The 21,167-nt window shown below is 38.5% G+C and overlaps 2 protein-coding genes across 7 annotated transcripts in view; one reads left to right on the top strand and one right to left on the bottom strand.

Moving 5' to 3' along the window:
• The first annotated feature begins 627 nt into the window (after nucleotides 1–627).
• Nucleotides 628–5,166, top strand: LOC133875369 (beta-glucuronosyltransferase GlcAT14B). Its single transcript, XM_062313484.1, has 5 exons — nucleotides 628–790; nucleotides 1,685–2,428; nucleotides 2,936–3,011; nucleotides 3,107–3,222; nucleotides 4,263–5,166. Exons 2-5 carry the CDS (start codon nucleotides 1,855–1,857, stop codon nucleotides 4,760–4,762), a joined length of 1,266 nt encoding a protein of 421 aa, XP_062169468.1. The 5' UTR covers nucleotides 628–790; nucleotides 1,685–1,854; the 3' UTR covers nucleotides 4,763–5,166.
• Nucleotides 5,167–5,870: 704 nt separating this feature from the next.
• The window catches only part of LOC133875730 (protein SPA1-RELATED 3), a 28,138-nt gene continuing 12,841 nt past the window's right edge, over nucleotides 5,871–21,167 (bottom strand). For 4 of the 6 annotated variants that reach the window (XM_062313942.1, XM_062313945.1, XM_062313943.1 and 1 more), the window contains 5 exons: nucleotides 19,737–20,712; nucleotides 19,516–19,662; nucleotides 19,073–19,384; nucleotides 10,194–10,253; nucleotides 5,871–6,356 (listed from right to left, as the gene is read on the bottom strand). In XM_062313942.1, the coding sequence (XP_062169926.1) occupies nucleotides 6,168–6,356; nucleotides 10,194–10,253; nucleotides 19,073–19,384; nucleotides 19,516–19,662; nucleotides 19,737–20,712 (1,684 nt within the window). In that variant the 3' untranslated portion in view covers nucleotides 5,871–6,167. Of the gene's footprint in view, nucleotides 6,357–10,193; nucleotides 10,254–19,072; nucleotides 19,385–19,469; nucleotides 19,663–19,736; nucleotides 20,713–21,167 lie in introns of those variants that run through there. The other 2 variants (XM_062313946.1, XM_062313947.1) reach the window with 2 other exon arrangements.

Here is a 21,167-nt window from a genome sequence, read left to right as displayed (position 1 = left end):
GCTTTCAACGATGATGAGATTGGAGACATGTCACCTCATATATTTAACTTACCAACAAAACCAAAAGCAATTGATGGGGAGGGATAATAGGATTTTAATCCAATACCCCATCCTTAATTGCTTACATTAAATTCACAAACCTTATGATAGTACATTAATCTAAATTCTTTTTAGTACCAATAAAAAGAAGAAAACAATTAAAGCCAAAAATAAAATAAAATAACACTAGCGTACTTTAATTTGCCGACTGTCGTTGGCAGATTTAGTTAAAGACCGTCCCTATTTAATAAAGAGTAATGTTATATGCGAGACTCATATCTCTTAAAAGCGAAACAATTTTAAAATTATAATCGGATGAAATTGATTAACCAATATATTTTTGTTTTATGCAAATTTTTTAATATATATATATTTGGTTGGACTTTCCCTTGGTAGTGGGAAGCATCCTCTCTTATCATCTATATTTGAAAAAAAATAATAATAATAATAACAATAAAGAAAAAATTAACACGAGAGAGATTCCTTAAAGAAAGTAAACAACTTCTTTCATTTCTGATCTCTCCCGTTCAAACACGCCATCTTTACAATCTATATAATTTAAAGAAAGTAAGAAAATTCGTTTGTGTTTTTTTAAATCCCTTTCTCTCTCTAAATCTTGATTTTCCACTATTATATTCTCTCTCTCTGTGTCCCAATTTTTGTTCTTTTGTTTATAGGCTCTCTGTGTGTGTGTGTGTGTATCCCTGAACGTGCGCGAACGCTCTTCGTGTTCTGTATCATCAAAAAACAGGTTCTTCTCATATCACGAGCTCTTTCTCTCTGTTTATCTGTTTCTCGTTCTTTTACTTGTCTCTTACTGATTTCAGTTATATTGGGTTTGCTTTTATTTCATTGATTTGTAGAATTTTTCAAGCCATTTATTTTATTCTTGAGCTTAAAACTCAGCTGTGTGTTCTTATATGATATTGTATTTCATAGCATATATTCGTTTTTAAATATATATATATATATATTTTTGGTGATTCTTTTGATTGAATGATATGAGGCCTTGAATTCTGATCTGGGTTTTGTTTCATTTGCATGCTTTTTGCTCCTCTTGGTTGTTTCATAGGATTATTTTTCTGATTCCGTGCCATGAATTAATTTCGAATTTATTCTGCAAAATCGGTGCTGGATATTAAATTTTATGATTTGGGGTTGTTCCAAAAAAGTAAGAAGCTTTCTTTTTCAAAGATTCGATTTCGACATAATTTGGCTACTGTTTTTATCATTATTAATGGATTTTTCTCGGAAAATTTTTGTATATGTTCGCTTATTGACAGCAAAGAATTTGGCCATTGTTTACTTTGGTTTTTCATTTCTTTTGCAATCTCTTTCTTTGTCTGTATTATTTATCCCTTGAGCTAAAACAAGTATTGTTTTATCTATTTATATCAGAAGAGACAGATATCGCACATCAAGAAAATCGACAATAGGAAATGAAAAACCAAAGTAAACAATGGCCAAATTCTTTGCTGTCAATAAGCGAATATCTACAAAATTTTCTGATATATTCTTTATCTTTATTATTTTTCCCTTCAGGTTATTTCTAATTGTTTTTGTCGTCGACTATTGGTTCCAATTCTTTATTTCAGCTCCAACTTCTTCTTTTTCCGGGCTTTAATATTTGGTTTTGATTCAACAGCTATTCTTAGAAGTCCAAATTTTGGAATATTTCTGAAGAGGGTCTCGATCCAAATTCCAACGCCTTGTTTGAATAGTCATTCATTATTCTGTTCTGATATCTGTATCGGGTGAGTAATGAAACTTGGAATGCGAGGATATGATGATTGGAACCCATGATAAGGTTTGGTAATGGGGTTCCTAAACATGGAGAAGAAATGGCTATTTCCGCTTGTCATAAGCTCTCTCATATGTATATTCCTTCTGGCCACTACCTTCAACATGGGTCTTGTTTTTTCACTTCACACAATTAATTCAATCTTTGCGATTTTTCCTTCGCACATATCTACAAATCAAACAAGCCTAGTTTTTGCCGAATCAAAAATTTCACAATCTCCACCCCCTCCTGTCGGGCCAAAGATTCCTCGTTTCGCTTATTTGGTTTCCGGGTCAAAAGGTGATTTGGAAAAGCTTTGGAGAACTCTTCATGCACTATATCATCCAAGGAACCAATATGTTATTCATTTGGATCTTGAGTCACCGGCAGAGGAGAGGTTGGAGCTTGCCTCCCGAGTGGAAAAAGAGCCAATTTTTGCTAAGGTTGGGAATGTTTACATGATTACCAAGGCTAATATGGTCACTTATAGAGGACCCACCATGGTCGCTAATACTCTTCATGCTTGCGCCATTCTGCTCAAGAGGAGTGAGGATTGGGATTGGTTTATCAACCTCAGTGCTTCGGATTATCCTCTTGTGACTCAAGATGGTTAGTATTTATCATTGATCTTGTGACAATGTTATGTTCTTATTATTGTCATTGTTGTTGTTATTAGTATTATTATTATTGTAGTAGTAGTAGTAGTTGCACTATTATTGTCATAATTATTATTATTGTTGTTATTGTTTGTTAAATTACCACTTATTTCAAAAGCTTAAGCTGATAGGAAGAGGTAAATTTAATCATTTAATCAATACTTTAATACTCCCCCTCACGTGTGGGCTCAGATTTCCTTTTAATAAGTGAGGCCTAACACGTGGAATATTTAATTGAAATGAGAGGTAAATGACGGAGTCAAGGTTCGAACTCAGGACCTTTAGCTCTGATACCACTTATTCCAAAAGCTTAAGCTGATAGGAAAAGGTAAATTTAATCACTTAATCAATACTTTAACATTGTTCTTATTTTTATTATTACTGCTGCTATTGTTTTTGTTATTCTTGTGTGTCAGGGATGTAATATTTTGTGCTAAACTGTTTAATTAATTTTATGCAGATCTTCTTTACACGTTTTCAACTTTAAATCGGGATCTTAATTTCATTGAGCATACAAGCCAGCTAGGATGGAAGGAGTGAGCTGCTCGCTATGTCTCTGACCTTCATCCAACACAATAGAACTTCCATACATATGCTGACAAACTACTCTGTACTTGATTGTGTTTTGCAGGGACAAACGTGCAATGCCTTTGATGATAGACCCTGGGCTATACTCGTCAACCAAATCAGATGTCTTCTGGGTCAATCCCCAGAGAACTTTGCCAACTGCATTTAAATTATTTACAGGTAAGGTTCTTTGCTCATCTGTGTTTAGCCTTGTGGTATCCTCTATGATTTTCCATTGATGAGTAATTCTTTACAAATACATATTTAGAAATTGGCAATATTTAAGATAGAACCAATAAAACCCTATATATCAGGAGTTGAGTCAAATGTGCCTATTTATTGGATTTTGTTGCTTTTGGGTTTTTCTCCTTTCCAGAAGATCTTGGAAAGTAGGTCGACTTCTCCTGGCAACTGTAACTTTCTTCTTCTTCTTCTTCTTCTTTTTTTTTTTTTTGTGCTTTTGGGAGGATTTCATCTAGAAATACAAACTATAACTGAAAATTCATATTGTTACTAATTATTTCTTGGATTTTACATTTGTAGCATCTCTTTTTCAGAATCCTAAAAAATCTGGCAATATTAAAAATTTTAAGAGTTCTATCAGGGGTGTTAATCTTATTAGATGAATTCAAACATTGTGATGGCACCAATTCGAAAGCTACTTTTTCTTATATTTGTTTCAACCAATTCTAGCAATGTGCTGTTGTTTGGTTTCTTCAGCAGTAACCATGCCCTAGGTTCCTTTATATTAGCTGCTGGGAGGTGTTATTTGTCTCTTTAACAAACCAATACTGTTGATTCCAATTAGCCATATAGACAGATTCGCTCCTATCCTTGCGATTCTGCTTGCAATTATTGCTCTGCTCAAAACAAAACCTCGAAAGTTTGGATATGGTAAGATGTCATTCACCCCACATTACACTTTAGTGGTTGACCCGTAGCCGCAGCTCTATGACACTATATCTGCATTCATTTATATTTCAGCCACTATGACATGGGATTATATCCTTCAATTTTGTTCAATATTTCAAATCTAAACATTTGCATTTTTGGTTGGTACTGCATAATAATATGCCTCTTTTCCCTCTTTTTTCCCCAAACAATAGAGTACAGGGAGAATTTGCCTCGACCTGTATTGGCAATCTTTTTTGCTCTTCTGGTTTTTAGTTTATATCCTGAAACTGGCTCTGTGACATCAGATAAGTGCATTCTTGTTGCAGGTTCGGCATGGATGGTTCTTTCACGTTCATTTGTAGAGTATTGCATCTGGGGTTGGGATAATTTACCCAGGACCCTTCTCATGTACTACACAAACTTCGTCTCCTCCCCCGAGGGCTACTTTCAGACTGTCATATGCAATGTGCCTGAGTTTGCTACAACTGCAGTCAACCATGACTTGCACTACATTTCTTGGGACAACCCCCCCCAGCAGCACCCCCATAGCCTTTCCATTAATGACACAAACAAGATGATTGGTAGCAGTGCCGCATTTGCTCGAAAATTCAAACAAGATGACCCAGTCTTGGATAAGATTGATAAGGATTTACTAGGGCGGAAGAAAGGGAGCTTCACCCCGGGTGGTTGGTGCTCTGGCAACCCCAAATGTTCCAAGGTTGGGAACCTGAACAAGCTCAAACCAGGCCCGGGAGCTCAAAGGCTTCGGCGCCTTGTAGCTAGGCTAGCATTGTCAGCTAGGTTCCGTCAAAATCAGTGTACATAGATTCATTGAACTTTCTTGCTTGCGGATGGAAAAAGATTTTGAAGAGAAAGGATTACAATAAGAAGGATTTACCTTCAAGCCAACTAAAGTAACTGAAAATTTCTACTGATATGAACTTTGATGCTGTAGGTGCAGCGGCGGCTTCATTCTTGTTAGATTTGAAGGCATGTTAGTGTAGTTATGAGCATGGCCATAATTGTTGCCATGCTCAGTCAAAGTTGGCACACGGTCATCTTCCTTTGGTGGGTTCTGATTACGTTGAACATTTACACTAAGAAATTTTTCTGCAGTATTTCTTCCTACTGCTATGACTCTTCTATTCTTTTTGTCTTTGTGATATTTCAGATCTTCTATTTTCTACGGACGCCAGAACTTTTGTATTAGTAATATTCTTCTGGTAATAATTAGATCTATAGACTCAATTAGTTACTGTCAAGAGAATCATTCTGGAAGCTCAAATTCAATATATAGAATTCATCAATTATAATTTGTTTGCATTTGCGTGGAAGCTCAAGCTGCATCATGTAGACTGCAAAGAGTACTGAGAAATTTTGCATGTTGATTTGCTTTTAATCAAAAGATCTCCTCACGTACGCCACAACTTAAATGATATGGTTCAAGTTTTGTGATCAACTTTGCGCGTGTGCCAGTTTATCTCTCACTGGAGAAAAGAATTTGCTTTGTTCAAGTTAAAACGGTTGTTTTCTTAGTAATAAATAACCTGTTCCCAAGTCCCAACACTTTCTACTGCTTCATACCTTTTGTATCACGGAAACCCCCAATAGCTTGAAGAATTTGGATTCTCCAAATGCTAGAAGACACTTTCTACCTGGGTGGCGAAGAACTGTGAGATGGTTTTGTTATATAATTATATTTGACATGATACACTAACGAAATTTCGTCAAGATTTTAAAAGAAATTTGATAATAATGATTTATTTGTTCTTTTTTTTTGCATACCACAAGAAATACGGAGAGCTTATTGCAAACCAGTGTAACCCATGAACTGATTTCGCATTTTTCTCGTTATTTTTTGTGGACTTTATCCATTCACTGCATCAGAAGAAGAGGCATAGCCCACAACAAGCAGAAGATGAAAAAAAAAGAAGTAATTGAAAATCAATTCTATATTCATATTATATCAACGTGAATTGTTAAGCATTACAAAATATACAAGAATTCTAATTTTAATCCATTTTCCTTCCTTTGAATTACTATCTGCATTACATTTGAACATCACCACTCTCACTCTTCACGTGAGCAGCATCCGCTAAGATCTAATGCCAAAATTTCTCAATAACATTTTAAAGCCCGCCTTAGGCTTACACGGCTTTCTGCAGTAAGATTCTTTCACCTTCGTCTTTCCTTTTTCCCTAGAATCGTGAAGGATTTGGAGAGTAGCCAAATCAAACCATCTCCAAAATTTTGATGTTCCCTGTGGAATTTGCAGCAACTAAGGTTGAGGACTGGCTGCGCCAACAAACAGAAGAGATAAACTGTGCAGCATCACCCATTTCGTGGCCTGAAAGTGGGTCTGTGTTGTCAAACTTGAATGACAATGCAGGCATGGGGAAAGCTTTGTGATAGATAAACACCTGAGCCACATTGAAGACGAACATAACAAGCTGTAAATTAGCAAAAAATAAAGAGCAAATGCATGGCAAGAATGTCTCCATTTTTGTAACTTAAAAAAGAAAAATGTGTGATCTTCTATCTAACCAAAGAAAAAAAGGTTCTCTTTCTTTCGTTCAATTTTTTTTTTCCTTGTTCAGTGACCTAGCACACATCTAAAGGAGTTGAAAATCCACAAAAAAAAAAAAAAAAATGAAAGAAATAAAGAAAGAGACAAAATTGACTGTTTTTTCCTTTGCAAACCTTGACAAAGAGGCTAAGAGTATTAACAAATAAATGGCAAAGACGGAACAGGATCTGGTTTTGCCAATCCAACAAGAGCAGACAAGGTAGCTTGATGATACCGAAGTAGTCAATACAAATGGTTGATTCTAAAAGGTAAAGATCAAAGACTACTAAGGCCCCGTTTGGTTCGCGAAATAGGCACATGGAATGGAATGACTATTCTATAAGAATAACTATTATTTAGTTTGGTAGGGGTCTATCCCATAGAATAGCTATTTCCTTACAAAGATGAATACCTATTCCTCTAAAAAATGAAAGGAATAACTATTCCTTGGGGTAAAGACTATATTTTGCCAAAAAAATCTCATTTTTTATTTCTTTCAAATCTTTTGTTTAAAAAAAAAAAAAAAAGAGAAAAAGGAAAAGAAATAAGAAAAACTAAACCCCAAAGTGGTTCGCCGACCACCCATTGAGGTCATCGGGGGTGGCCGCAGAGACCACTTTTTTTTTTGGTTTTTTTTAGTTTGATTTTTTTTTAAAAAAAAATAATAATATAATGTAGGGTTTTTTTAGTAATTTTTTTTTAAATTCCAATTAAAATGTGAGTTATTACCAAATAAAAGAATAGGAATAATTATTCCATTCCACCACCTTCTATTCCCAGGAATAACTATTCATTTTCTTAATGGAATGGCCAATCCGCGAACCAAACGAGGCCTAAGTGGAAAGAAGAGTGACAATATCTAACACAATCAATAAGATATCATGTTTCTAAAAATAAGACACCTCACTCTTCACCAACTGCAAAGAAATAGCCACCTCGCTTTTATGTGCCTCAACTTACAGATCTCTGATGCAAATTTAAACATAAAATAAACCCCAAAAAGGGAATCTTTTTCTTGGATGAGCTTGTTCTATTCTAGATTCTAGTGGCTCAGGTAAAGAGGTATCTCACTATGGAAGAACAAACATTATTGACAACTACAAATAAATTTGCCCGTCATAAGAGATGCAGAGAGAAAGGAGATGCTAGTAAGTTCTGCAGCCAGCAAACTGTAACCTTTTTACCACAAATTGGGTTCAAACGTTAGAAGTTTCAAATAAAGATATTACTCCAAAATGATATCTGATGTTCATCATTGTGACTACCAGTAAACAGCACAAATTTCTGTCTTGGATCATCAACTTTTTTCCACTGAAAAATACCAGCGACAACTGTGTACACGAGACAATACTAACTTGTAATTCCAAGAGTTGCACAAGGTAACTGTCAGAGGTGGACTCTCTTTCTTGGAGACCATCATTGTAGGGTACATAAGAAAACAGATTTTCTTTAAGAAAATGCAAGCATGTAAATTTATCTTCTGGGTTATGCTTCCTATTAGACTAGATAAATCTTTATCATCTGATAAAGATTAATCTATCCAGATCTACACTATCTCGGCAGTCACCTATAAGCAAGTTGAATAGCTTTAGGTTTCTACTTCTTTGTTATATCTTTGATAAGCTTCACTCTTGTACAGTCCTACTAAAGGACTAACACTATTATTGCTATATAAGAACATCACTGCCATACGGTTTACGTAGGCAGAAACATCAAACAACTCTAAATCCTATATGGTATCAGAGCCACTCAAGACAAACGTATATGCCCATCCCTATCTCCGAAACTGATTCTACCCAAACAGCAACTCCTGTTTCAACCCCACCTCCTATATAATCTCTTCTGCAACCCCAATAGCACTTCAAAATGTGCATCATCATGTCTCCGAAAAAGTCAACCAAGACAACTACATCTTATGGCAATTCCTTATTGTTTCGTTCCTAGAGGGACAATCTTTTTGGCTATGTCGATGGAACTCATCCACGACCACCTCAACTTCTTCCCAATCCCACTTCTGGCCTTCTACTTTCAAACCCAGAATATCAATCATGGTATCATCAAGACAAAATGATATTCAGTGCCTTCATCTCCACCCTCTCGGTTGAAGCCTTACCACATATAATTGGTCTTCCCACTTCTCGGGAAGTCTGGCTCACCTTGGAGACCTTGTTCTCCGCTCAATCTCAATCACGAATCATGCAGCTCACATAGCAAGTTGCCACCTTGAAGAAATGAGCTCTCTCAATCTCCGCTTATTATCAAAAAGCGAAGGGATTCTCTCACCTTTTAGCTGCTGTTGGAAAACCCATTGAAGCATTAGAACTCGTCTCCAACATCCTTGCTGGTCTTGGTGTTGTGCTGGCCTGTGGTAAAGCCACGGTTGAATCGAGGATAGGATGGACCCTAACCTGGGCAGTGTTGGCAGTGGAGATAGACAAATCAATAGATGATTTGTTTTGCTCTAAACACATCTCATAAGAGAGCATAAAACCGTAGAGTTCGCTGAGAGAGATGGAGTCTTGGCGGGTGGTCAAAGAGGTGACAAGAGGATCATATTCTGGACCAAGACCAGCAAGGATGTTGGAGACAAGTTCTGATGCTTCAATGGGTTTTCCAACAGCAACTAAAAGGTGAGAGAATCCTTGCGCTTTTTGATAATAAGCGGAGATTGAGAGAGCTCCTTTCTTCAAGGTGGCAACTTGCTGTTTGAGCTGCATGATTCGTGCTTGAGATTGAGCGGAGAACAAGGTCTCCAAGGTGAGCTAAACTTCTCGAGAAGTGGAAAGACCAATTATATGTGGTAAGGCTTCAACCGAGAGGGTGGAGATGAAGGCACTGAAGATCATTTTATCTTGATGATACCATGATTGATATTCTGGGTTTGAAAGTAGAAGGCCGGAAGTGGGATTGGGAAGAAGTTGAGGTGGTCGTGGATGAGTTCCATCGACATAGCCAAAAAGATTGTCCCTCCAAGAACGGAACCATAAGGAATTGCCATAAGATGTAGTTATCTTGGTGGAGTTTTTCAGAGACATGATGATGCACATTTTGAAGTGCTATTGGGGTTGCAGAAGAGATGATAGAAGAAATAGGAGGTGGGGTTGAAACAGGAGGTGCTGTTTGGGTAGAATCGGTTTCGGAGATAGGAGTGGCCATAGATGTTTGTCTTGAGTGGCTCTGATACCATATAGGATTTAGAGTTGTTTGATGTTTCTGCCTACGTAAACCGTATGACAGTGATGTTCTTATATAGCAATAATAGTGTTAGTCCTTTAGTAGGACTGTACAAGAGTGAAGCTTATCAAAGATATAACAAAGAAGTAGAAACCTAAAGCTATACAACTTGCTTATAGGTGACTGCCGAGATAGTGTAGATAAACTAAAACTAATCTTTAGTTTAAATCTGTATAGATTAATCTTTATCAGATGATAAAGATTTATCTAGTCTAATACTTCCCACATCTAAGATGGACCCTTTTGATCTCATTCAACAAGCATGGGACACCTGATTTTATAGGAATCAGTCCAGCAATGATAATAAGGGAAAACAACAACAGTCTCTGGTTTCCAAGACCAAAAAGAGAAGGAAACAGCTTACCCTTGTCACAACATTAATGTGAAGAACCTAAGAAAGACATAGAAACCAAAAAGATGTTTATCTAATTAATAACCAGTATGATAAATGAAGTACCTCATTTGTCTCTGAACCAGTAGCAATGTAACCATCAGAAACTGACAAACCCACAAAGTTCTGCAACAAGGAATCAAATATCAGGTAATCATCAGTAATAGATTTATATCAAACATGGGCATATTTAAATACAAACAATGTATATAAATTCAATAACCAGGATGGTTGTCACAAAGATTAGTTACTACTTATACATGATAAGAGGTGCATAGTGAGCATTGAATGTTGCACATTCAAGCCCTTAACTCGCATATGTTAGCCTCTTAGTCTCATTATGACATGAAGTTTTGCTTCTTCTTCTTCTTCTTCTTCTTTTTTTCTTTCTTTTTTTTTTTTTTTTTTTTTTTTTTTTTTTTTTTTTATGTTAACAGTACTATCAAGAGCCAAAGAGAAAAACACAATCAATTCTCCGAACTTAAAGGGCTAAAATCCACAAGACAAATCCAGCATCTTACACTACTATAAGCGCTCGAGCGCACCTCAAAGGGATCGAGCTCAAGCCAGGAGCAACAAGCGCTCGCGCATACGTCGAGCGCAGGAGCCCAACCACACTAGCAAATTACGCTCGAGCGCCCTTCCATAAGAGCTTGAGCACACATTCATAAGGGCTCGTGCGTACTTGTAGGCGGCAGAACTGGCAGTAGGGCAAAACTAGAAAAGGAAATATCTTTTCCTTCTCCTATTGGGACTAGAATTCCTAGAAAGCCACAAAATCAACTAGGGTTTCTCTTGTACTTTATAAATACACCATCTATTGGTGCATTAGACACACAACTTTTGAGAGAACAGAAATCAATAAGATTAGTGGCTAGGGTTTGGAGAAAAGAGTTCTTATTTTCCAGCAACTTCTCGGAATGGAATTCTCTTCAACAGAGGTGATTTCCAGCATCTCCATAAGCAGCTAAATCCTTCATAAGGAATTGATGTAGCCCTCTCCAAAGTAATAACGATGTAATTGTATTTTCTCTTGGGAATTTCATATCATGAGTATTGGTTGTTTAATCTTGAGAATATTTATTAATGTCTAAATTCGATTTTAATAAACCTTTTATCTTATCTTAGAAAATTGTTTATCTTGATTGAACTGGAACATTCATATTTTCTGTGATTGTATAAACAATAGTTTTACAACGGTATTAATGGACACGAAATCATGAAAGTTTGATAGGCCATGGTTAGGAAGAATAAATTGTTTTACACCATAGTTAGTTTAATTTAGGCAAATCAATTTGTTTTTACCGAAAGATGAGTTATGCTTATTCCTTGATTATGTGTATGCTAATTAATTGATTTGATAATTCATACCGAAGAAAGAACGGATGGTTTCGTATCAGTGAAAGAGATGTTGGGGAGTTGGAGGGGGCAAAAGGACAACCGGTTGTTGATGCCGATTTGGAGAATGGCTCCATTGTGTTTGATGTGGTGTCAATATAAGGAACGAAATGCACGCAGTTTTGAAGATTGTGAGACTGGTTTGATTAATTTGAAAAAGTTGGTGATACAAACCTTGTTTATGGGAAAATAAAAATATATTCTATGTCTCAATATTCTTTTTCTGATTTTTAGATATGTGCTCTTTATTCTCTTTGAATTAGGAGTATCATGTATACATCTTGTGTACTTTGGATTGCGCTCCTCTGCACCTTTTTGAAATATATTTCACTTATCAAAAAAAAAAAAAGGTGGGCGACCCATTCCAACCAAAAATAGATTATTCTTATTTCTTAATACAAGTACTTTCTTTATGACATCGTTAGGTGCTTGACACACTCACGAGTTCCAATACTCATGTTATTCCGTTGATAATTGAAATTAACCATTATTATGAGGTTATTGGTGAAATCAATACTCTATCTTTCTCATTACTACATTCTCATTTACTTTTGCGCATATTAGTGATAATTGATACAAAAACAATCAACTTCTCCTCTAAATTATATTACAATTAATCTTGAATACTTTACACAACACAAACCTACAATCCTTGAGGTTCGATACACTCACATAGACCCTATCCTACAAAGATTCATTCTATTGCGAGTGATTTAATTTATTATTGATACGCTTACGACCACATCAGTGCCCATCACTAGAACAACCAAGGTGCTTATCCTAAGGCCACTTCTATAGGAGCCAAGGCACCATATAAGAGGAAAAGAGTCCAGTGGCCTCATAATTACTGAGGTGCTTCAAACATCTGCATGTCCTTCTCTAAAATACAATGCAGTGCTACAAATTCCAAATTTTTTAGCCAACTATGATTTGCCACATTAGCAAAACTAAACAGGTCCACATTGCACTATGTGACCATTCTTGTGGGATTCAGTGCATTGGTGTGTTGGAAAAGAATCATCAATATCTATTTAGGTATACTCAAGTTTATAGTAGGGGTAAAAAATAAAAAGGAAAACTTATGCGAGTGTTGTAACATATGCGTCTTGTATATGACATGTGCCACTCTTTTGGCTTACAACATATCCATTCATTAGATAACCATACTTAATTTAAGGCTTTCATTCAAAATATTTATGATCAAGAAGTACAATCACAAGTTTCGTTGGTCAATGTTGGTGGAGAACTCTGAAGCTTTCAGGAATTTCAGTGATAAGGTTGGTCAATAAGCATAAAATTTTTACGTATGTGGCACCAAATTTAATCTTTCAGTTGGTGCTGTTATAGAACCAATACCTAACCACACCAAAAGTTTTTAATTAATCTAAAGTGCTTAACATGTTTTTCCTTCTTCGATTATTTTAAGAATTGCTTGCACCAACTAACAATTTAATAATAACAAGAACAAGAACTCTTTCATGATTCTTTTCTATTCTATTTATGTATGTGTGATATTACTTCGGTATGTCTCGGTGGTGGTCAGTAGAGTCTAAGGAGTTTGCTCTGTCGGTAGTGGGTGGCTTAACAGGCATTAGGATTCATGAAAAACGAAAAGGAGTGATGAGGTCCATTCTTATAGATAAAGATGAGGCTGCCTGGTTGCTTAAGTCTTTTCATGATTTGGTTACGGTTCATGATTGTAGAGTGTTCTGGAATCAATCCGTCTCAGGTTTTCCACGGATTCTTGCGCAACAGTGTGCAAATAGGCATGGTTACTTTCTGACCATAGAAGAATATGAGGGGAGAAGAAGGAAATGTTCTGTCTTGGTGCCTAAAGGAAAATTTGGTGAAGGGTGGAAGCGTTTCGAGGAGGAGCTTCGTTTAGCTTTCAATAGTCTGCGTGCTGGCAATTTGTCACAGCCTAAGTCTCATTCTGAGATGAGGAGGAGCTATGCTGAAGTTTTGAGAGCTTCTCTGCCGAAAGATAAGGCGCCTTATTCCTGTACGGAGGAAGATTCCCGGACCTGGGCGACGTCTCCGGCGAAGGGTTGTCGTGATCAAGCAGTTTTAACGGCAAACTTGACTACGGCGAAACCTGCTGGGTTGAAGATAGAAAAGCTGGTGAAGGATTTTCCGGCGAAACCTGCTAGGCTGAAGTTAGATAAGGGAGAAGGTTTTTCCGGGGAAACCTGCTGGGTTGAAGATTCAAAACTCATTCTCTACTATGTTGGATAGTGAGTCTGCATCAGGCCTAAGGGTTAGGGGGGCGGGCTCTAGCCACTCTATGTTGCCCTCTGCACCACGCAAGTCACACGTCGGTGATTGCCTCGAGCTGCGTAGCATCAGGAAGACGTTGGAGACGTTGCATGAGGAAATCGGGTATTGTTTGAAAGGGTTGCATTTGTTGGAAGCTGAGTTGATGGGTAGGTCCAATTCCTTGGGCTCCAGTCTGTCTCGGCCCAATTCCTTGGTGCCCGAAAGACCCTCTTTGACCCAAGGTCCACCAAAGCCAGCCCATATTTCTAAAGGTAAAGCTCCTTTGCAGTTTCCCATCAAGAGGCCCAAGTTTTTGTTTAAGTCCAAGGCTGGGTCGGTTCTGCGCCCTATTCCAACTCGCCAGTTCTCGTTGGACGCCGGCGCTTCTACTTCTGCTGTGCAGTCGAAGTCGTTGGGTATGGGTTCGGCCGTTTCGAGGTCTACGTGTAGACCAGGTTTTCCTGGCCGGGTCTATCAGCGTCGGAAGATACGGAACCAGCTTTCTTCGGCTGTTTGGAAAGTTAAGCCGGGGCAGACCAAACCGGATGCAGGAACGAGTCAGAGCAGGGAGAAGGAGGCGGTTTCTTCGATGATTGGGGAAGAGGACACCCCTCTGGCGTCCAAGGAGGTGCTGGGTGGTGGGGTAGGAGAGCCGAAAGACTTGCAGTTAGTTGATAGACAGTCGGAGGAGTTAGCAGTTTCTCTTCTTGGGCTGGAATCAGACGGCTCTCGTCAGTCTGGGTTCGGTTCTTCTGTAGCTAGAGAGTCCACTCATTTAGGAGAAAGGGATTCTGTCGTTGGAAATGGAATCAGCATGGCTTTGTCGGCAGAGGGTGGAGGCCTTTTGTTGGCTCCTCAGGTAACTAGTTCGCAGTTGTGTGTTGGACTGGGTAGTTCAGGGTTTGGTGTGGATTTAGTGACTCAGAGGTAGGAAAAAGGCAGTCTTGAGCTGGTGATTTTTTCCACAAAGCAAGGTAAAGTGGGTATCGAATCAGAAGCAATTTCAGGGGGACCTATAGTGGAGAATTGCATCTAGGAAGGATCAGGAGACAAAATGGAGAGTAGGTCTTCTTTTAAAAGCGTGGTGGCTGAGGAGGGTGCTCATTTAGATTGTTCTTCGATTTTGTTAGAGCATAATCTTGAAGGCCTCTTGCTTCAAGACAAGGTTAGGGATGGTGAGGCGGAGTTAGAGAGTTTTGAGCCGATAGTTATTACTCCACTGGCAGTGGAAGGTGTAGGCGGGCAGAGGGTGTCGCCTAGATGGGTGGTGGAAAGAATTAAGAGGTTTTATCCAATCCAATGGCTATCGTGTGGTCGTTTCGAGGACAGATTGTTGGCTTTGTTTGAGGAGATTGAAGCGGTCAGAGATCTCTCTTTGGCAGAACCTAAGACTAAGTATTCGCCTGCAAAGGGGTGAAAGGGCAGAGGGAATTAAATAGGCTGGCCTGGTCTATTAATTATGAGAAGAAAGGGGTTCATTCTGTTAGAGGCAGGCATAAGGGTAGGGGCCCATCTCGCTTATATGACGCCTAAAATTTTAACGTGGAACGTTAGAGGGCTTAATGAGATCGAGAAAAGATTGGAGATTAGAGGGCTTCTAAGGGTTTGGAAGGCGGAGATTGTATGCTTGGTGGAGACAAAGATGGCAGTTATCTCAAGGGAGGTGGTGCGAAGTTTATGGGGTTGCTTTCATGTTGATTGGTGTTACTTGGGTGCCAACGGAGCGTCGGGTGGGATTTTGTTAATGTGGGATAGAAGGGTGGTGGAGAAAGTGGAGGAGTGTATAGGTAGATACACTGTCGCTTGTTCTTTGTGCAACACTGGAGATAACATAGTTTGGGCTTTTGGGGGGGTTTATGGTCCGAATGATGACAGGGAGAGGAGGGATTTGTGGGCTGAGTTAGCTGGATTGATGAGTTGGTGGGAGATGCCTTGGTGTATTGGGGGAGATTTTAATGTGGTTCGTTTTCCTAGTGAGAGATCTAGTGGTGCTGGCTTCTCTGCAGCTATGGAAGAGTTCTCAGACTTCATTTTCATGCATAATTTGGTGGACCTATCCCTTGAAAATGGTCAGTTTACTTGGTCTAATGGTCAGGAAGATCATATCTGGTCTAGAATTGATAGGTTCTTAATTTCTCCGGAGTGGGAGGAACGTTTTCCTGAAGTGTCACAGAGGAGATTGACAAGACTTTTCTCCGATCATTTTCCTTTGTTATTGGATTGTGGGACATCTAGAGGAGGAAACAGGTATTTTAAGTTTGAAAACATGTGGCTGAAATATGAGGGTTTTGTTGAGCAGGTTAAAAAGTGGTGGATGTCTTATGAGTTTTCTGGTTTGCCAAGCTTCGTTTTGGCCAATAAATTGAAGGCTTTGAAGGCTGATCTGAAGAAATGGAATGAAGAAGTGTTTGGTAATATAGGGAAGAAGAAGAAAGAATTATTCGAGGGTATTCGAGAGCTGGAGTTAATCGAAGAACGCCGTTGCCTAGAGGAGGATGAAAAAGTTCGAAAGGTAGATATGGTGAGAGAGATGGAGAAGACCCTTCTTTTTGAGGAAATTAGCTGGAGGCAAAAGTCTAGAGCTTCGTGGTTAAAGGAGGGGGATAAGAACACAATTTTTTCACAGGGTGGCCAACTCACACCGTAAATTCAATCAAGTGGATTCTCTGAATATTAACGGTATAATTTCCAAAAATCCTGCGGAGATTAAGGAGCACTTAGTTCATTTTTACAAAAATCTGTACTTGGAGAATTGCTCTTGGCGGCCTAGGGTGGAAGGTCTATCTTTTTTATCCATTGATGCGGATGAGAGCATCTGGCTAGAAAGAGCGTTTGAGGAGAAGGAGGTGTGGGATGTTATTAGGGATTTGAATGGAGATAAGGCGCCGGGTCCTGACGGATTCACTGCGGCTTTCTTTCAGAAGTGTTGGGACTTTTTAACAACTGACATTATGGATGTTTTTGCAGAATTTCATGCTCGAGGCAAGTTTGAAAAGAGTTTGAATGCTACTTTTGTCTCTTTGATTCCTAAAAAGACTGGTGCCATGGATGTGAGAGATTTTCGCCCTATTAGTTTGGTAGGGGGGATTTACAAGATTATTTCAAAGGTTCTTGTAAACAGATTTAAGTCCGTTGTGGGCAAGATTATCTCCAACACTCAGAATGCGTTTATTGGTGGTCAACAAATATTAGACTCTGTGCTTATTGCAAATGAATGTGTGGATAGTCATATTCGATCGGGGGAACCTGGACTCCTGTGTAAGCTAGATTTGGAGAAGGCTTATGATCATGTGAACTGGGAATTCTTGCTTTATTTGCTGCAGAGATGTGGTTTGGGGGAGAAATGGAGGGATTGGATACGTTTTTGTATTTCTACGGTAAGATTTTCTATTCTTGTAAATGGAACCCCGTCGGGTTTTTTTAGTAGCTCTCGTGGTTTGCGACAAGGAGATCCTCTTTCTCCTCTGTTGTTTGGTGGTTATGAAGGCTTTGAGTCGGATGCTGACTGCCGCATTGGAGCAGGGTAATTTGACTGGGTTCCAAGGATTCCGAGGCCTTAGTTGTAAATCACCTGCTGTTTGCTGATGACACATTGATCTTTTGTGGTGCTCAAGAAGAACAAATTCGACATCTGAGATGTATCTTCTTAGGCTTTGAGGCAGCTTCTGGTTTGAGAATTAATTTAGGAAAATCATAAATTGTTCCAATTGGTGCAGTAGAGGATGTCGAAAGGTTGGCTAATCTTCTTGGATGTCGGGTTGCTTCTTTGCCTATGACTTACTTGGGTTTGCCGTTGGGTGCTTCTTACAAGTCCACCTCTATTTGGAATGGTGTTATTGAAAAAATTGAAAGGAGGTTGGCGGGTTGGAAGCGGATGTATTTGTCGAAGGGTGCCCGGTTGACTCTTATTAATAGTACGCTCTCCAACATCCCCACATATTACTTACCTTTGTTTCCTATTCCAATGAGGCTGGCTAATCTTCTTGATAAAATTCAAAAGGATTTTCTTTGGGGTGGCATTGGTGACGAGACCAAATTTCATCTAGTGAATTGGAACAAGATTTGTACACCATTGCATGCCGGTGGGTTGGGAGTTCACAATTTCATCCAGTTCAATCAAGCACTCTTGGGTAAGTGGTTGTGGAGATATGGTAGGGAGAGAGAGGCTTTATGGCGTTTGGTGATTGATGCCAAATTTGAGAGTTTAAAGGGTGGGTGGTGCTCAAAAGAGGTATCGGGTTCTTTTGGAGTGGTGTATGGAAACATATAGGGAGGGGGCGGGAGAAATTTCGCAACTTTGTTCGTTTTGAAGTGGGGAATGGATCAAATATTAGTTTTTGGCAAGATTGGTGGTGTGGGGATAGATCCTTGAAGCAATGCTTTCCAGATCTTTTTAGTATAGGAAGGAAAAAAGATGCAATGGTGGCGGATAATTTGGTGGTTCATAATGGTATAATTTAGTGGTCTTTTCTTTCTTTGATCGACTATACTCCACTTCGGCTCGACATGGAGAGGGTGACAGGTTAGTGTGGAATCCCTCTAAAAAAGGTGCATTTGAGGTGAGATCCTTCTACAAAGAGCTTATTAGGAAAGATGACCCATGTGTTCATATTTTCCTTAGAAGAATATTTGGCGTGTTAAGGCTCCAACAAGGGTGGCTTTCTTCGTATGGTCAGCTACTTTGGGCAAAATATTGACGCATGATAACTTGCGTAAGAAGAATGTTATAGTAATTGAGTGGTGTTGTTTATGTAAGAAGAGTGGGGAGTCTATTGATCACTTGTTGCTTCACTGCGAAGTCGCCCGGGATCTTTGGAGCTACGTTCTTATTTTATTTGGGGTTGAGTAGGTTATGCCACGAACAGTGTTGGAGTTGTTGAATAGTTGGAGGGCGGCGATTGGGTGTGGTCATGCTAAAGAGGCTTGGCGGTTAGCTCCTCTGTGCTTGCTGTGGTGTATTTGGAGAGAGCGGAATGCTCGAGTGTTTGATGATGTAGAGACATCTATGGTGGAGCTACGGAAGTGGTTGCTCAATACATTATATTTTTGGATAGCGCCCCATCATAGTTTGAGTGTTTTTACTTATGTAGACTTTTTAAATTTATTCTCTGTTCGTCCCTTTTAGGGGTTCTCTTGTATACTTCCCGTGTATAAGAGTTGCGCCCCTTTGCGCTTTTTAATAAATTGCAATTACTTATCAAAAAAAAGATAATTAAATAACTCAGTGGAGAGAACAATACTTTGCCACGTATGAATGCAGTTGCCCAATATAGTATGATGAGTGAATGTACCTTGACATTTATGTGTCCTATGAATGATTGGAGTGGAGTGTCAATAACCCGAGATGCGCACATTGACAAATCCCAAAGCTTCAGAGTGTTATCCGTGGACGCAGAAACAATATTCATTGGATCTACAAATTTGACGTAACTCACAGTCTTATTGTGTCCAATTAATGTGCACAGAGGAATTTTCAAGTTACGGAGATCATAGTAATAAACTCTATGATCTGCTGAACCAAATGCAAGGGAACGACCAGAATCCAAGGGAAACTGAACACAGCAGACATTTGCCTTTGCTTTTATGGTTCCAATACTGACTCCCTGCAGTAGCAACCCATGTAAGAGAAAAACTTATCATATATCCAGAAGTAAATATACACATCATGCAATGATATGACTGCAGTACGTTTAGTTTCAAAGCTGACATCCACCAAGTGCAAAAATAGAATTGCCTGATTGATACTCCATAGCTTAACAGAACCATCATCGCTCCCACTGGCCAACATTGTTGGATCTGCTGATGAGAAGTCTATGGACCATACACGCCTCTCATGCTCTCTCATTTCCGTTAGTGCTTGACTTCTTGTCACATCCCATACCTGAACATGATAAGTGAGTTACAACAATGTAATAGAAAGCTGAAGAATGGAATGGAATGTAAGGTTATAACTACCTGCACAACACCTTCAAAGTTACTCGAAGCAATCTGGCCTTTGATATAACTGTTCCAACATATGCTGCTTAGCTTTGATCTACTAGCCATTTCAACGACAGGATAGTGTATATCACGATCTTCATTTATGATTGTGTCACATTCAAATACTTTAATTTTCTTATTTACACCAGCCGTGGCAAAAAACTCTCCATCACGATCAAAACTGAGAGAGCATACAAGATTGGAAGAATTTAACAGATCCCCTTGCTTCAAGTCTGCCTTAACTTTTAACTTTGTGAAAGATAGATACTTGCACAAACCTTCAAGGAATGGATTTATCCAACCACTTTGTCTACCCTCATTATGCAGCTCCTTCGATGCTAAATTATTAACGGAACTTCTTTCAGTTACAACAATAGACTCCTTACCATCACTACTTAATGGTGAATGTCTGCTCAATGGTTTCCCTGTGGGCTTGATTGGCCTGCATCTTGTCAAAAAGTATGCAGTCTCCAGTTTCTTAAAGTTCTTCATTAACCGAGAACTTTTTGAAAGAAAGCTTCCATTAGTTTCACCGAGTGCATCTGACTTCTGACTATCAACTAGATTATCATCACATTCCTCTATGTTCTGAATCTGCATTCCTGGTCTAAATCGTTTTCTAGACCCCGAGCTAGCAGAATCATCACTATCAACAATATTCATTGATGGAAGAATTGAAACTAAATGATCATCCTTCCCCAGTTCTGGGCATGAGCCACCCTTTTTCTGAAGAATTGTTTTCTGCGTCATAACTTCTTCAATATCAGTACACAAAAAAGAAATGGAATTTTGTAACTTATCAACAGCTTCCAGTTTCCTTTGTTGTATAAGCAAAAGGAATTCCAGCAACAACTCTTGCTCCTCTATTCTTTCTCTAAGCTCAATTGCCGCTTCACGTTCTTCTAAATCATCCCTCGGTTCATTAAGGAACTCACTCTGTAACAAATCGCTGCTACACATGGAACAAAAAGTAAGACTATGAAACTTTATATCGTAAAGTTCAATTACAAGTAAAAAATGAATTTATATGTCACCTTCATTCTTCTTAACCATTAATGATTCCATGGAAATAAGTCAATGATAGCAGATCATATACTGAATACTTGGGAAGTTAGAGTGAGATTTCTGAAATGCAACAGAAAAATAACTGAAGACTACATAGACTCCATACTCTCATCGATTACCTTTTCAAGGAAAGAAACCAATTAAGTGATTGTATAAAAGGAGAGGATTTTATTGATTACATTTTCAAGGAAAGAAAGTGATAATTGTTAGTCAGATACAGCTAGCATATAATATTTGATTCAACATATATTTAGCCTTAATTATAGCTGTAGATATTCTGTAATTATAGGTTGATTATGGTTACCTTATTTGGTTTTCTAGAATCATGTAATTGCTGATATT

Source organism: Alnus glutinosa, chromosome 8 (genome assembly GCF_958979055.1).
Source record: "Alnus glutinosa chromosome 8, dhAlnGlut1.1, whole genome shotgun sequence".
NCBI classification, from domain to species: Eukaryota; Viridiplantae; Streptophyta; class Magnoliopsida; order Fagales; family Betulaceae; genus Alnus; species Alnus glutinosa.
This window is presented reverse-complemented; position numbering and strand designations above follow the sequence as displayed.